General features: G+C 34.3%; 3 protein-coding genes and 1 long non-coding RNA gene across 4 annotated transcripts in view; 2 read left to right on the forward strand and 2 right to left on the reverse strand.

The window, feature by feature from the left end:
- The window catches only part of LOC144838823 (rab-like protein 6), a 273,930-nt gene that overhangs the window by 19,271 nt on the left and 241,074 nt on the right, over positions 1 to 13,585 (forward strand). The gene's annotated exons all lie outside the window — the stretch shown is intronic.
- LOC144838829 (cilia- and flagella-associated protein 157-like) lies at positions 266 to 5,772 on the reverse strand. The gene is made up of 9 exons (XM_078694331.1): positions 5,665 to 5,772; positions 4,948 to 5,118; positions 4,573 to 4,844; positions 4,266 to 4,419; positions 3,506 to 3,773; positions 2,765 to 3,046; positions 1,388 to 1,605; positions 819 to 1,023; positions 266 to 562 (listed from the first exon to the last, which is right to left on the reverse strand). Exons 2-9 carry the CDS (start codon positions 5,109 to 5,111, stop codon positions 434 to 436), a joined length of 1,692 nt encoding a protein of 563 aa, XP_078550457.1. The 5' UTR covers positions 5,112 to 5,118; positions 5,665 to 5,772; the 3' UTR covers positions 266 to 433.
- On the forward strand, positions 5,851 to 12,107 carry LOC144838837 (box C/D snoRNA protein 1-like). The gene is made up of 10 exons (XM_078694340.1): positions 5,851 to 5,937; positions 6,150 to 6,215; positions 6,755 to 6,861; positions 7,044 to 7,129; positions 7,392 to 7,498; positions 9,294 to 9,365; positions 9,618 to 9,698; positions 10,246 to 10,326; positions 10,443 to 10,561; positions 11,167 to 12,107. The coding sequence occupies exons 1-10, from the start codon at positions 5,915 to 5,917 to the stop codon at positions 11,322 to 11,324; spliced, it is 900 nt and encodes a 299-aa protein (XP_078550466.1). The 5' UTR covers positions 5,851 to 5,914; the 3' UTR covers positions 11,325 to 12,107.
- Positions 10,992 to 12,620, reverse strand: LOC144838847 (uncharacterized). Its single transcript, XR_013611716.1, has 3 exons — positions 12,509 to 12,620; positions 12,025 to 12,077; positions 10,992 to 11,181 (listed from the first exon to the last, which is right to left on the reverse strand). It is a non-coding gene; the product is annotated as an uncharacterized LOC144838847 (long non-coding RNA).

The raw sequence follows: 13,585 nt of genomic DNA on the forward strand, positions 1-13,585 counted from the left end.
GATAGTGATATACCTAAATATGATAGTGATATACCTAAATATGGTAGTGATATACCTAAATATGATAGTGATATACCTAAATATGGTAGTGATATGCCCAAATATGGTAGTGATATGACATCATCATGTCCATATATGGGCACATCACTTTTTTTGTCACATAAAGTTTGATAGTGTAGACAGAGCTTTATACCCGGCGGGACTACCTTTTAAAAGATGCAACCGTACTCTCTTAATTACGTACAACATGATACTGTACACAATATTTATTTACATAATATATTTACAATAATTAAAAACAGTTTTTACGATTACAAATACTCATAAGAACATTTAAAATCATAATTTGGCATAATTATTAAAACTTATAAATCCAAACTTGTATAGTTTATATTTGCCAGTGTATAAAACAAGATTTAAAAGTGGGGACTCGTCAGCGCACAAACTTTCCCTTCGTCATGATTGGTCCAAGCGGCGGCTTCGTCACTGCTATTTCATGAAAAATGGCAGATTTTGAAGATTTACTGGCAACGGATGGGAATTGAGATGCTATCATTTCAAACTGCGAAAATAATGAAAAGAAAATCTCATAAAATTAGATTAGATTCAGGTTTTATTGGTACTTACTGAAATTTATATCCGGTTTTTCTCGCTCATTTTAAAATTTTATTAAAAAAGTTTATAAAAATTATTAATACAAGTTTTTAGCCAGAAACCCTTACTAAACAGACCAGTTCAAGTGAGATGACTGTACTGTATATACATTTCTACATTGTGTTTGTATTGTTTGATACTTATCATTCACAAACATTTCATACCTTAGATTCTGAGCTGGCCGCTTGTATTCCAACGGATCTACTTTTAACCCCTTGCAGGCGATTCAGTCGACTGGTAGCCGATAGCTGTCTGGTCTTGTCAGAAGCATAGAACTGTGGCTTAGGCCTCGGCACAAGCCCCAGATCACCGATTTGGTAGTGGGTTAAATTGTTCAATCCTCTGCTCATAGGAGTTATTGGTAATGCCCTTATAAAATGAAAATAAACAAAAGTTAGAACCATCATTTCATGATGGGCTAAACAATTACGGCCAATGAAGATTTGATCCACCCCTGTCTAAAAATAATAGTAGAACCTTCCTTTGAGGCCCCCCTGTTCAAGGGCTACCCTATCAAGGGGATACTTTCTAGTGAAAAAAACAAGGGGAAATACATGTTTTAAAACTTACGGTCAACATTTATTGAGGGGACATTCCTTTTTGTTTCATTTTATTTTACTGAACCCTGTGTAATCAAGGGACCCTCTTCATAGAGAACACTCCCTCCCTTTAATGGACGTATATTAGATAGGATTTAAAATATTTGCAGTTTTAGTTGTTGCAGAATACAAACCTCTGTTTCATTGCCGATCTTGAGCCTGGGAATGACGAGCCTCGGCTCTTTGTTCGGTATGCTGCGCTTTCTTCCTTGATAAAGTCACCAGGAGACGGACCGACACCGATGGCAGCTGCCTCGTTTAGGATCACCAGAAGATTCTCCAGCATACTGTCACGTTGCTCAATTCCTTCTGAATCTTCCTCCGTTAACACACCATCCTCTGACTCCTTCATCTATTAAAATTAATCATAATAATTAGCATATCATGAATATTCATTAATAAATCATTCTCTAGTCAGTTCTGGACACATTTTCCTGTTCTATAATAAATTAAGTGATCTGTTGATAGTTTTAAAAGTAAACAATTTTTGAACAAGTTTAAAGCAAATTTAAATTAAATTCTAACGTTCGTTTTATGACAGTATCATGTAAGTGCAAGGTTGATTATTTTCTAATTTAATAGAAATATAATTAAATAAAGAACATCTAATAATTGAGAACAAAACAGTGAATTGACAAAGCTGCATTAAATCCAGTGCAAACATAATAAGCATGAGTCTTAAAGATGACAATTCATCATGATCTAGGTACTGCCTAGCATTATGTGGCTGGTACCACCTGGATGAAAGAAGCACAGGTTTTTTTTGTAACATAGACACTCGCTCATATATCAAGACACCAAAACGCTACGAGTAGTGATGTCATCTGGTATAACATGTACATCTTGCATTACTAGGATTGACCAAGGCAATCTAACAACATTACAAACTTAAATAGGTGCAATAATAATTTTTAAAATGCCGATTGTTTTAGGAACATAAGAGCTAATTACTGCAATTTATATGCAAAGTGTAGTTTTATTATTTTAATATTTTATTCAAAATTAATAATCATTTCTCAATATTAATACATGAAACAAGTAAACAATTAAATTACTAACTAATTGCATAAGTGTAAAATTTAAAGGTAGCAAGGTCTTACCTTTTGACCTAATTCCCTATGAATCTTTATGTATCAAAAAATACAATCATAAATATTTTATAGAAAACTAAAGATTTATTTAAAAGATAAAAAGAAATGAAACTGTTTGCTGTATATGTAAACTTGTTCTAATACTGTGAGTTGTTAATTGTTATACATGGTAATCCCCCTTTTTCAGATAATGAATACAAAAATTATCTGAAAATGTAAATTTTGTAATATATATATTTTGTTTTTGTGAATTATAATTTAGATTATTATGTAGATTGTGAAGGATAGAGTTCAATTGCTTTATGTGACAAAAATATGTGATGTGCCCATATATTGACATCACTACCATAATTGGGAATATCACTACTATCATAAAGTTTGATAGTGTAGACAGAGCTCTACGCATTGCGGAAGACTCACCATCAATATCCTATGCAAAGAGTACGCTGCTTCCGACAGGATTCGTTCAACATTTTCCTTGTTTTTCTTCGTCTCTACTTGTTGTTTTTTCGTCATGTCTAATTCCTCTTCCAGATGCTCCATCTCTTTACCCATTGCCTGAAGTTCCTCGCGCGACGACTCGGCTTGTTTGCGAAGAAGCTGCGCTTCTGTTTCAAGATCAACGTACGCTTTATCTTGCTCTTCCAGTTCAATTATCATGGCTTCCTGTTGTTTTGCCTTCTCAGTTAACATACGAATTACCTTATAAAGAAATTATTTCGGATTTAGAGACATTCTAAAGCTCTGTCTACACTATCAAACTTTATGCGACAAAAAATGTGATGTGCCCATAGATTATGGACATGATGATGATGTCATATCACTACCATATTTGGGCACATCACACTAGTTTGATACTGTAGACAGAGCTTAAGTAGAAAAATCTTTTATACAAAATAAATGATTGATGGATGGTGAGAATATTTCATTAGTTGAATGCTCTATTTTTAACGAGGCAAAGCCGAGGTGAAAAAAACAGCATTCTGAACATACATTAGATAGTGATAATTATTAGATATCACTTTTTTGTTACATAGGGCTAATTTCAAATGACACATGATGCGTAATTGACCAATTAAATTGCAAGAATACAATCAGGTGTGTTATAATAGAACCTATTCAGGGGACACCACCCCAATTGAATCGAGAGAAAGCTGTTACCTTCTGATTGCTATGGTTTTTCTTGGCCAGTTCTTTTTCGTTAGCTTCTAACATATCAATCTGTTGCCGTTGTTTTTTTTCTTTTGCTCGTAGCTCATCGTTTTCCTGTATAAGTTCCATGGTTTTGTCAGACATCTTGCCAAGTTGAGCATTGATGCTAACGTTCTCGCGTATTGTTCGCTTTGTGGTGTCAGCCATCTGTTTGTTAGAGACCTTACGGAATTCCGAGGCTACTTGGTTGACACGTAGGACCATCTCTCGTTTTAACCTATTCAAAAAATATTTTTTCCAATAACAAAGTCTTTGTTTTCAGTTAATTACACAAACCTGGGATTACTTAATTAACTTGATCTGCATTCAGCTGTATAAAGTAAAATCCTTTTAAAATTTTGGGATACAAATATTCAGGGGACACCCCTATTAAAGGACACTTTTTTCATGAAATATGGTGGTCATACTATGTTAAGGGATGTTTTTTTTTTATTTATTTTATTTATTTGGTATAACACTCAAAATGCAACAAAAGTTGAAAATCTTATGAGTTTACATTACAGTCAACCCCTCTTCAGGGGACCCCCTTATTAAGGGTACACTTTGTTCCAAATATGCCCCTTAATGGAGGTTCTAGTTCATCCAATAATTGTTCAAATTACAATCTAGTCTGTTTTGCTGGTTGAGGACTTGTATTGGTGACCAGTTATTATTATTGAATGCACATTTATTGATACAAATTCATTCGTATGTTTCCTTTTTAACTAACCTGTCTTTATCAACAACTTGTTTTCTTTCTAGTTCATATATGTGATCTTTGTGGTCGGTTTTCTGCCTGTCAAGATCAACTTCCATCGCTGCAAACTTTGCCATCAAATCTTCTTTTTGAACTTTGAACTCCTCCAGTGATGCTAACTTCCCACCTGAAATGAATTAATTATAAATTAAAGCATCATGAAACTGAAAGGTTGTTACCAACTCACAAAAATACCAGGAAATATAAAACAATTTACAATCAATCATAACAATAATCAATAAATAAAAGTTTAATCAAATATGGTAGATGACTTTCATACTTAATATCATATTTTCTGATGTCAGTTGATCTTTAGTCTCTTGGAATTCTGTCCTAAGCTGTGTTAGTTGTTGTTCATAGCCATCTTTTTCCTGGTCCTTTGCCTGCTGTAGCCCCACTAATCTGTCATTCAGGTCAGCTATCTCATCCTGTCTGTGCTCCAACTGCTTCTTAAGGAATGATACTATCTCTTTCTTATCGGTTGACATCTGATCATATTCTGTTAAGAATTGAGAGCTGGCCACTTCGAGTTCATCACATTTTTTTTGGTACCTTGAATTTAAACATTTAATAATAAATACATATAAAAATCATAACAATAAATAAAATATAAAAAAATAACAATTCTGATTTAAAAAGTTCAAAGATCATTTACCTGGCCAGTCTGGTCTCAAGATCCCGTATTTGAATCAAGAAAAACTCCTTGCTTACTTCTGTCAGATTCATGCCCGATGGAGCAGAGCTTGCTCGAGCGGATTTTCTACCACTTTTCTTTCCGCTCTTTTTTCCTTTCTTTTTGCCTTTTTTCTTTGGTGGCATTTTGTATCTGAAAAAGATGGAAAAAAGTTTGTATCATATTAAATAATATGCCTCCAGGGCGGCAGACCTAACTAATTTTAAAACTAAAAGATAAGCTAGCACGAGCAACTTTGGAACATATAGCTAGGCATATAGGCCTAGCCTATGCCTATTACTATAGTATAGAATAGCTCATGGAGGTATAAATACCTCCATGGTTAGCTAGTACACTAATAAATCAAAAGTAAGTGTTCCTAGGCTAGTCTTAATTAATAGGCTAACTACTAGGCCTACGGTCTCTACTCTCTTGTCCAGGTCTATAGAGAGAGGCTCTAGGGCCTACTCTAGCCTGGCTGATGTGTCTGTGTGTGTGGTAGGTAGGCCCAGGGAATCTCCCCCTGGTTGGCCTCTATCTAGGCCTAGGGCCAGGCCTTACTAGCCTACCCTAGGCCTAGTCTACTACTACTAGCCTAGCTAGGCTAGCCTAGCTTATTATAAATTAAGGCTAAGTATCCCTTTCAAAATACAATATAATTTGCACATAAGCTACTTAAAATGTTATATAAAAACTTACTACTTCTAATTTCTAAATAAATTCGAAAGAAAAATCACTAATATTGCACGTTTTAAATCGAAACTTCAGCACAAAAACAATACGATCAAAAAGTTGTTGTATGGTTGTCAGGTAAATGTGACGTCAGAAGTTGCTGATAGCGCCCTCTATAAAAATGTGTTATTGAATTGAAGCACACGTGTTTTTTCGCGATATAGTTAGTTGGCCGAATTACCAGTTGGCCTACTACCTAGCTAAGCATAGAAGAAGGATGGATATCACAGATACAAAAAGGTATGTTTCAATAACAATGTTAACTTTATTATTACATACTGTACTACTATGGTATATATAATTTGATTTGTATAAAAATATTCTTTAGTAGTAAAATTAACTTCATTCAGGCTAGGCCTGGCTGGCTACTAACTACAGTAACCTCGCTAGCTACTAGTAGGCACCGGAGTCACTTCGTACCACATTATTTCACTGGGTTGTTTTTCTTGTAGATGTGAAGTTTGTTCTGAAGAGGTTTCCAAGTATAGATGTCCACGGTGCTCCAAACAAACTTGCAGGTAATCAGTCTTGTTATTTTTTTAGCATACTTTTAAAATTCACTTTTTGCGTCCTCATCATGTTATGTGCACAAATTCCTTGCGCAATTTGACAAATGATGCACCTCTCCTGGGGGTCGTATAGTGGGTCATACAATTGACACGTGCATTATTATAGTGTAAATTTTATTTATTGACAACCCTAATAGTAACAGGAAAAAAATGTTATATATATAGCCTAGGCCTTCATGTTGTTAATTATAAATTGTGCAGTCCAATTTTGCCCAAGACAATTCTTTAAAAAATCGTTTAAAATGTGCATAGCATACACAAAAAAAAAATCAGTAATTGAGAATCTAGGAGAAAACATATAGTCAATAGTGAGTAAAAACAAGATAATCCTCTCTGATCTGACTATGGAGGAACCACCATGATCTGACCGACTACAACGAATGTAGATGTACATTAGACAGTTACATTTGTATGCCTATTATGGCTATTGTTTGAGACTTTTATAATTATGTAGTTTACTGTAGTAGTAACTGTCTTAATTTTTTCAGTGTAAAATGTGTTAATTTGCATAAAGTGAAAGAAGAATGTAATGGACAGAGAGACAAAACCGTGTTTGTACCCATAAATAAATTCACTGAAAACAATCTTCTTAGTGGTAATTGTTGATTTTATTTGTTATTTTTTCAATGACACAAAACAAACCAATAACGATTTGCTGATAAACTAGTGTACACAGTGTGCATTGTACAAAATTGAAATGGTAATCATTTCTTAGTTTACTGATTTTCTGTTTGAATTTATATTACTATAATTGTTGCTTGTTTTGTTTTTTTGCAGACTACAGGTTTTTGGAAGATGTAGACCGTACAGCGGACAATGCAGTCAGAAATTTAAAGAAATTTCCCTACAAAAATCAAAACAGGGTAATACATAAATAAACAGCTCTTTTCATATTCCAAAATGTATTTAATATCAGTAGATGCCCTGTATTTTTCTTAGATCTTTCACACCTGTTCTGGCGCCGGATGATTGAATGTCAATGTTTCATTTTCACTATGCTCCACAAGGCTATGCACCAATAAAAACAAAAAATTAACATTCAATCCGATTTGCCAGAGCCGAAATAGAACCGTACCGTAGCAGTGGTGATAGAGACTTTTAAAATCCTGTTTGTTTTTTCCTTAGAACAAATTTCTGAAGCGCACAGCTGATCGGAAAGGAGTAGAGCTTTCATTCTTGCCGAATGTCTTCACAAAACACAAACGAAACTCCTCCCGAACATTCAAAGAAAGGTGAGAGATTGCTTACCATATTATAGTGTCTCCAATTCAGGACCACCCTCCAATTAGAGACCTCAACAATACAGTACGAGAATCAGCTACAATTTTAGAGGTCTTTACTTGATTTGAATTTTACTTTATATTTAGTTATCCGCTTGGTATACCAAGCGGATAACTCCTTGTTATTGTATGGGATCAATAGTTTTTTTCTGTATTATTCTTGGATCCTTCCTTCCTTTTTGTGAGTCGCGTTTCTCTAAAATGTGTAAACATAACATTTCATAACTTTGACAACATATGGGCATTTACGTGAAGTTGTGCACCTCCTATTTTTGAATGACGTTATAGTTGCGCAACGTGACTTACGCGCAATTTTATGAATTTCAATGATTGATTATAGATTAAAAACCAAAAGTCATTTAGTATTGACACTTTGACAAAATTTAAGTCATATCAGTGGCAAACTTTCTACGGATTAAAAATGGCATGTTTCACAAGAAGTTACGCGCGCACGCGCATTTAAAATTTCAAAATGCGCAAAATTAATTTCTAATCCACTTTTTATGCGTTTCTTGTCATTTTGAGCATGTCAAAAATTCCCACGGGCGCGCAATTTTTTACGCACGCGGTGCGCACGTAGCGTTAAAAACATATTTTTTTCTCTTGAATTATATTTTTCAAGTCTTTCCTAGTAATTTTGAAAACAATTTAGACCTTTTCCAGTTTAAATAACGCCATACGAACACGTTGAATTAGACAATTCGTGCGCGTTTTTTATGAAAAAGCTTAAAAAATCGTCAAAATTATGTCTTTTTTTAAACAGTCATAGTTTCTAAAGTAAACCGTGAACCGTTTATTTTTATTACAAAATCTAGAAGTTGATGAGTTGTAGATATCGGATCATGCATCGATAAGGCTAAAAAAAACATTGTGACGTCATCGTATGGCCACACGAATGTAAAAATTAGGATTTTTGTCTCTTTCGTTATTGCTCATCACATTCAATGGAGCGCATCACGCTTATCTGTATTCCTTTTTCTCCTAAATTTATATATTGTGTAGGTCAATCAACTTTCTTTAGCATGAGATAAAAATATTTTAATTTTTATGACGTCATCATGCCTAAAAATTTTAATTACGTGGGTCATTAATTTCATCTTTACAGTAAATTTTAATCTGTAATAGCTCGTAAGAATAAAATGTGATAATCACGATTAAAACGTTTTCTGGAAGCTATTGGATTGTAGATACGAATTCATGTAAACATTTTGCCAATCGGATGTTGTGACGTCATCATATGGCCAGTTGAATAAAAAAAGTCGTATTTTCATATTTTGCGTAATAGTTCATCACATTTAAAAGGGTGCGCATCTATATTTTACGTATTCAAATTTCTTCTACACGTTAATATGTTGTTCCTGAGATAATTTCCTCCAGAAATTGCTATTTAAGTGTTTCATTTTGATACCGTCGCCATGTTAAAAATTGGAATAAATGGCGGGTCCCGTAATTTCACCTATTCTACACTGTATGTAATATGTATACAGATTATACTCTTTGCATGTATATACTATATGACACAAATTGACAGAATTCAGCACTAACAGCATATCATATTCTTCAGTTCTTGTCATAATGCCATAATCTTTATCTGTGTGCAATATTCCAACGTATGACGTGCACGTGGCGTTTGTCGTTGTGCGGATAACTAACTCGTCAAAGTGACGAGTTTCATGTCTAGTTATGTTTTGTGTGTTTAACTTTAACCATTTGTTTATGTACCAACCTTTTTTCATTTCTCTTCCAGTCCTAATACAATATTTTGGTGTGTAAACTGGAAGTTCCCAGAAGCAGATGATGCAGAGATCTTTGAGAGAAAGTAAGATGCAGTCAGAGCTTCCTCCTTGTAATTGAACTAATGTAGTGGCACTGTGGCTTGATGGTTGATATGCTTGCTTACAAATACCAGGGTCCTGGGTTCAAATCCTGGAAAAGTTCCACCTTTTCCAGATGAAGGCCAATACAACAATCCTATCATCATTACTATATGGGTTCTCATCATAAAATTAGCAAGTCGTGTATTTGCTGTTAGATGGTGTGAACATTTAAAAACCATGGAATTTTTTTTCAGAATTTCCGATAAACTAACCATCCACAATGTATTGAAGAAGTATCTACATGCTACAGAAAGCAACCCGATTCACCGTCAGAGGTAATAAAATATAATAATAAAATTCACTCATAAAATATACATCCAGTCTGTATAATTAGTTGCTATCTCAATTTGAAAATGCAACTGCATAGCTAATGAATTAGTGAGTGGCCAAGCAGTTAAGACAGTGGAACTACAATCCATAACCTTATGTTTTAGTGAGGAGAATTTTGAAGGTGGGTCTCCAACACAATTTCTTCCTTGCTAATATTAAAACTGTATAATCCCACTTCAGGTCTAATCCCACCCCCTAATTTCACAAACAGGCATATCCCAGGGTATAGTCCCAGTATTGACTTTTGGTCTGGATGTAGGACTCTCTCTAGCCAGTTCAGATGAGTTTTTGCAAGAAATGCATACCAATCATTATTTCCTGAACCAGGGTTTCTCTGGGTATTGTTTGCCCCGGGTATTGTTCATTTCATGTTCTGGTGGGGAGGTGATACTATACCAGAGGATATATGGTATCAACATTAAAAGTTTTGTGTAAAGCATCAGCATTTGGTTGATAAAATTTAAAAATAAATAAATATATTGTCTTTCGCAGGTTGAAATGTTACATTTGTGATGACATTAATAACATTCACATTTTCATGGAGTATGACAGAAGCATACATCACAATAGAAAGTACAGTAAATCTTTTATTTTTTACATTACTTTCGCACATATGGCCACTGTATCATTTAAAATAATGTTATTCATGCAGTAATGTACATTTGTTTTTTTTAAATAATTTACTTTAGGTATTATAAACTAGATTTGTTTAAGTCTATTGAAGAAAATTTAAAAGGAAAAGTAGTGATAGAGTATCCCACAATGCATGTGGTTATGAAGGACGAGGCAGACAAGTACACATCTAAAGGTGAGGTTAAAGGTTAAGCTGCCAGTTCACAAGCCCATTCACGATCTAACCTAAAATACGTTTTATCTGTAAAATTCTTCTTTGACACGGAAGGAATAGTTGATTGACCATTAAAGAAACGTCCTCTAGCATGAATCTGGCAAAATAAAGAAGCACCAGCATACCGAGATCACCTGGTGGTCAGGGAGAGTTTCCTCCAAGTCTCAGGAGTACCATATCCATGTTATTTACCTATTTACCAGCTCATTTAATGCATCTAATATTACATGGATATAAATCAGTGTTAGATGTAAAGCTTTGTCTACACTATCAAACTTTATGTGACAAAAAAATGTGATGTGTCCATATAGGGACATGATGATGTCATATCACTATATATGGGCACATCAAACCTTTTTGGTCAAATTAGTTTGATTTTGTAGACAGCTTAAAATTTATCGGATTATATCTATGGACCATCCATGTAATATTAGTATCCATAGTGCATGCTCTGATTGTTCTGATAATTTCATCTTTTCCCACTCAATATATTGTTGCTAAGTCAATGAACTTTGACCTCGTACTCCAATTCCATCTTCAATTCAATTCATTTGATTTCCTTTAAGTTCTTGATGAAGACTCTGTAGAGGAATGTACAGATAAAAATGAACACAATAGCAATGTGATCAATGAAGGGGTTGAAGGATATACAGTTGATACACATGAACACATGGAGGAGAAAGAATGTCATCAAACGAACACATCTGAATCGATGGACATTTGAGGCATGTGTAGAAAATTTAACTGAGAAAAGTGAGGAAACGGAGAAAAGTAAAACATGTTTAGAAAAGGAAAGATTGGAAAAACAGTCAGAAAGGAGTTAGTGTGTCAGTAGAAGAAGAAAGGGTATCTTGAATCTAAACGCAGTAATGAGGAAGCAGACAAAAATAATTATTCAGTCCAGTTCATATTTACTTAATATTTACAGAAAGAAAATAATATTGCAGTAATACATTATTGACTTCAATAACACCTGATTTTAGTTAGTTGTCATTTAGTCATTGCAGTAAACTATGTATATAATGTCAAAAAACAAGTTAAAATGTAGTAACTATTGAAATAATTTTGCCATGGTCCCTTAATGTTGACACGGTCCCCTAATGTTGACATTGTCTCTTAATGTTGACACGGTCCTTTAATGTTGACATGGTGGTCCCTTGATGTTGACACGGTCCCTTAATGTTGACATGGTGGTCCCTTGATGTCAACATGGTGGTCCCTTGACATCAACATGGTGGTCCCTTGACGTCAACATGGTGGTCCCTTGACGTCAACATGGTGGTCCCTTGACGTCAACATGGTGGTCCCTTGACTTCAACATAGTGGTCCCTTGATGTCAACATGGTGGTCCCTTGACGTAAACATGGTCCCTTAATGTTGACATGGTGGTCCCTTGATGTTAACATGGTCCCTTAATGACTTACTTTGATGTGGTTATTTCAAGGTTTTCCTGATAATCCCTGTAGATCCAATTTCCCTAAATAAAGAAATAATAAGATGATTATAATATTGGATGTTAATATTTATTTATTTTACAACTTTAGTTTCCTGCATAAGCTCTGAAATTAAATATTTTTAACAGAACAAGGGTTACCCCTAAAATGAGGTTCCTGATACAGTAATACTAATACAGTAGTATGTTTGTATTTGGTTTTGAAACGGAAAAATGGTGTTCTATCACAAGGCTGTATTAATGGAGGGAGTGCTAACATATAATATTAATAGTCTGTCAAAACTAAATATTAAAAAGTAGTTAATTTCACTGTCAAAAAGTGGGTCTACGCCCCTGGTATCATGTAAAACTAAAAATCTAGTTGGCTTGTGGGTTCAGTGAGAAGGGTTAAATAAGACTAAATAAAGTAATTTACAACAGAAAATCATATATTTAATAAACAATAAAACAATTACCATTAACTGAGCTGGAAGATATTTTTGTAGTAGATGTGTTCTTGTATTCTACGGTGCCCTCACACAACCACTCACGGCAACATTGTTTTTTAACCTCTATTAGCACCGGAGATCTATAAGATTTATTGTGTTACATTTAGTAGCAACGTGGTGGTGGTGGGATTCTAACTAATTAAATAGATTTTTTAAAAGATCTAATTTGACAATTTATTATTAAAAGCCAGAGTTCATGACAGTCTAGGTGGTGGAGTTTTGATCATGCGAGCAAGTTGGGCACATGGTCTGAACAGAGAGTTAATATCTCATTATATTGGTCTGTATAGAATTTTAAATGAGTGGAGTTGTGGCTTGGTGGTTATGATGCTTGTCTACCACTCCAAGGGTTCTGGGTTCAAGTCCCGTCACATGTCAGGATTTTTTCTAAGGACCAAATTACTCCCAAAGACTTGTAATAAGACTTTGTTTATGTAGAGCATCTTGTGTATATGTTTGTCTTGTGAGCCTTTGAGGGTCCCTAATGATCAGCAATAGCTGGATGGATCATCCTCATTAAAATATGGTTTTAAAAAAATATGAGTGGGAACCACCCCTATAATATTCTATAGCTATTTAGGGCTTTTGTAAATGCGTTTAATTCTTCCGTTTGTAAGAAAGTATATTAAAGTCAATCTATACCTGCAAGCCATTGGTTTGACATGTTCATTAACACACATGGACACACAGCCATACTGTCCGTTCTCCAGGCACATGCATTGCTCGCGACAGCTGGGCTTGAACGAAGTCCCTTGTGCGTACTCGATCTTATTAACAATACATTGTCCACCAGCCTAATAATTATGAAAAAATATATTTTGGAAATTACAGTAGGCCCTCCCTACAACTAAAACAAACAAATTCGGGAAATATGAAAACTAATAAATCGTTTAAAAAAAATGTTACAATATGTAATTATTTCCTATCTAATATATCGGAAAAAATAGGAACTATGTATAAAATTGATGGGGTTCTTTCACCATCCAGTGAGTGAAGTAAGATTAATATACTGTATAAAAATAGATCTTTAAAAATCAGTTATAA

Source organism: Antedon bifida, chromosome 3 (assembly GCF_963402885.1).
Source record: "Antedon bifida chromosome 3, ecAntBifi1.1, whole genome shotgun sequence".
Lineage (NCBI taxonomy): Eukaryota > Metazoa > Echinodermata > Crinoidea > Comatulida > Antedonidae > Antedon > Antedon bifida.

Coding starts and splice junctions, on each gene's coding strand:
- LOC144838829 (XM_078694331.1), bottom strand. CDS start 5,111: ATGCCACCAAAGAAAAAAGGCAAAAAGAAAGGAAAAAAGAGCGGAAAG. Junction 4,420..4,572: donor ATCAGAAAATATGATATTAA/GTATGAAAGTCA, acceptor AATTCATTTCAG/GTGGGAAGTTAGCATCACTG. Junction 3,047..3,505: donor AAAACCATAGCAATCAGAAG/GTAACAGCTTTC, acceptor TTTCTTTATAAG/GTAATTCGTATGTTAACTGA.
- LOC144838837 (XM_078694340.1), top strand. CDS start 5,915: ATGGATATCACAGATACAAAAAG. Junction 5,938..6,149: donor GATATCACAGATACAAAAAG/GTATGTTTCAAT, acceptor TTTTTCTTGTAG/ATGTGAAGTTTGTTCTGAAG. Junction 10,562..11,166: donor AGACAAGTACACATCTAAAG/GTGAGGTTAAAG, acceptor ATTTCCTTTAAG/TTCTTGATGAAGACTCTGTA.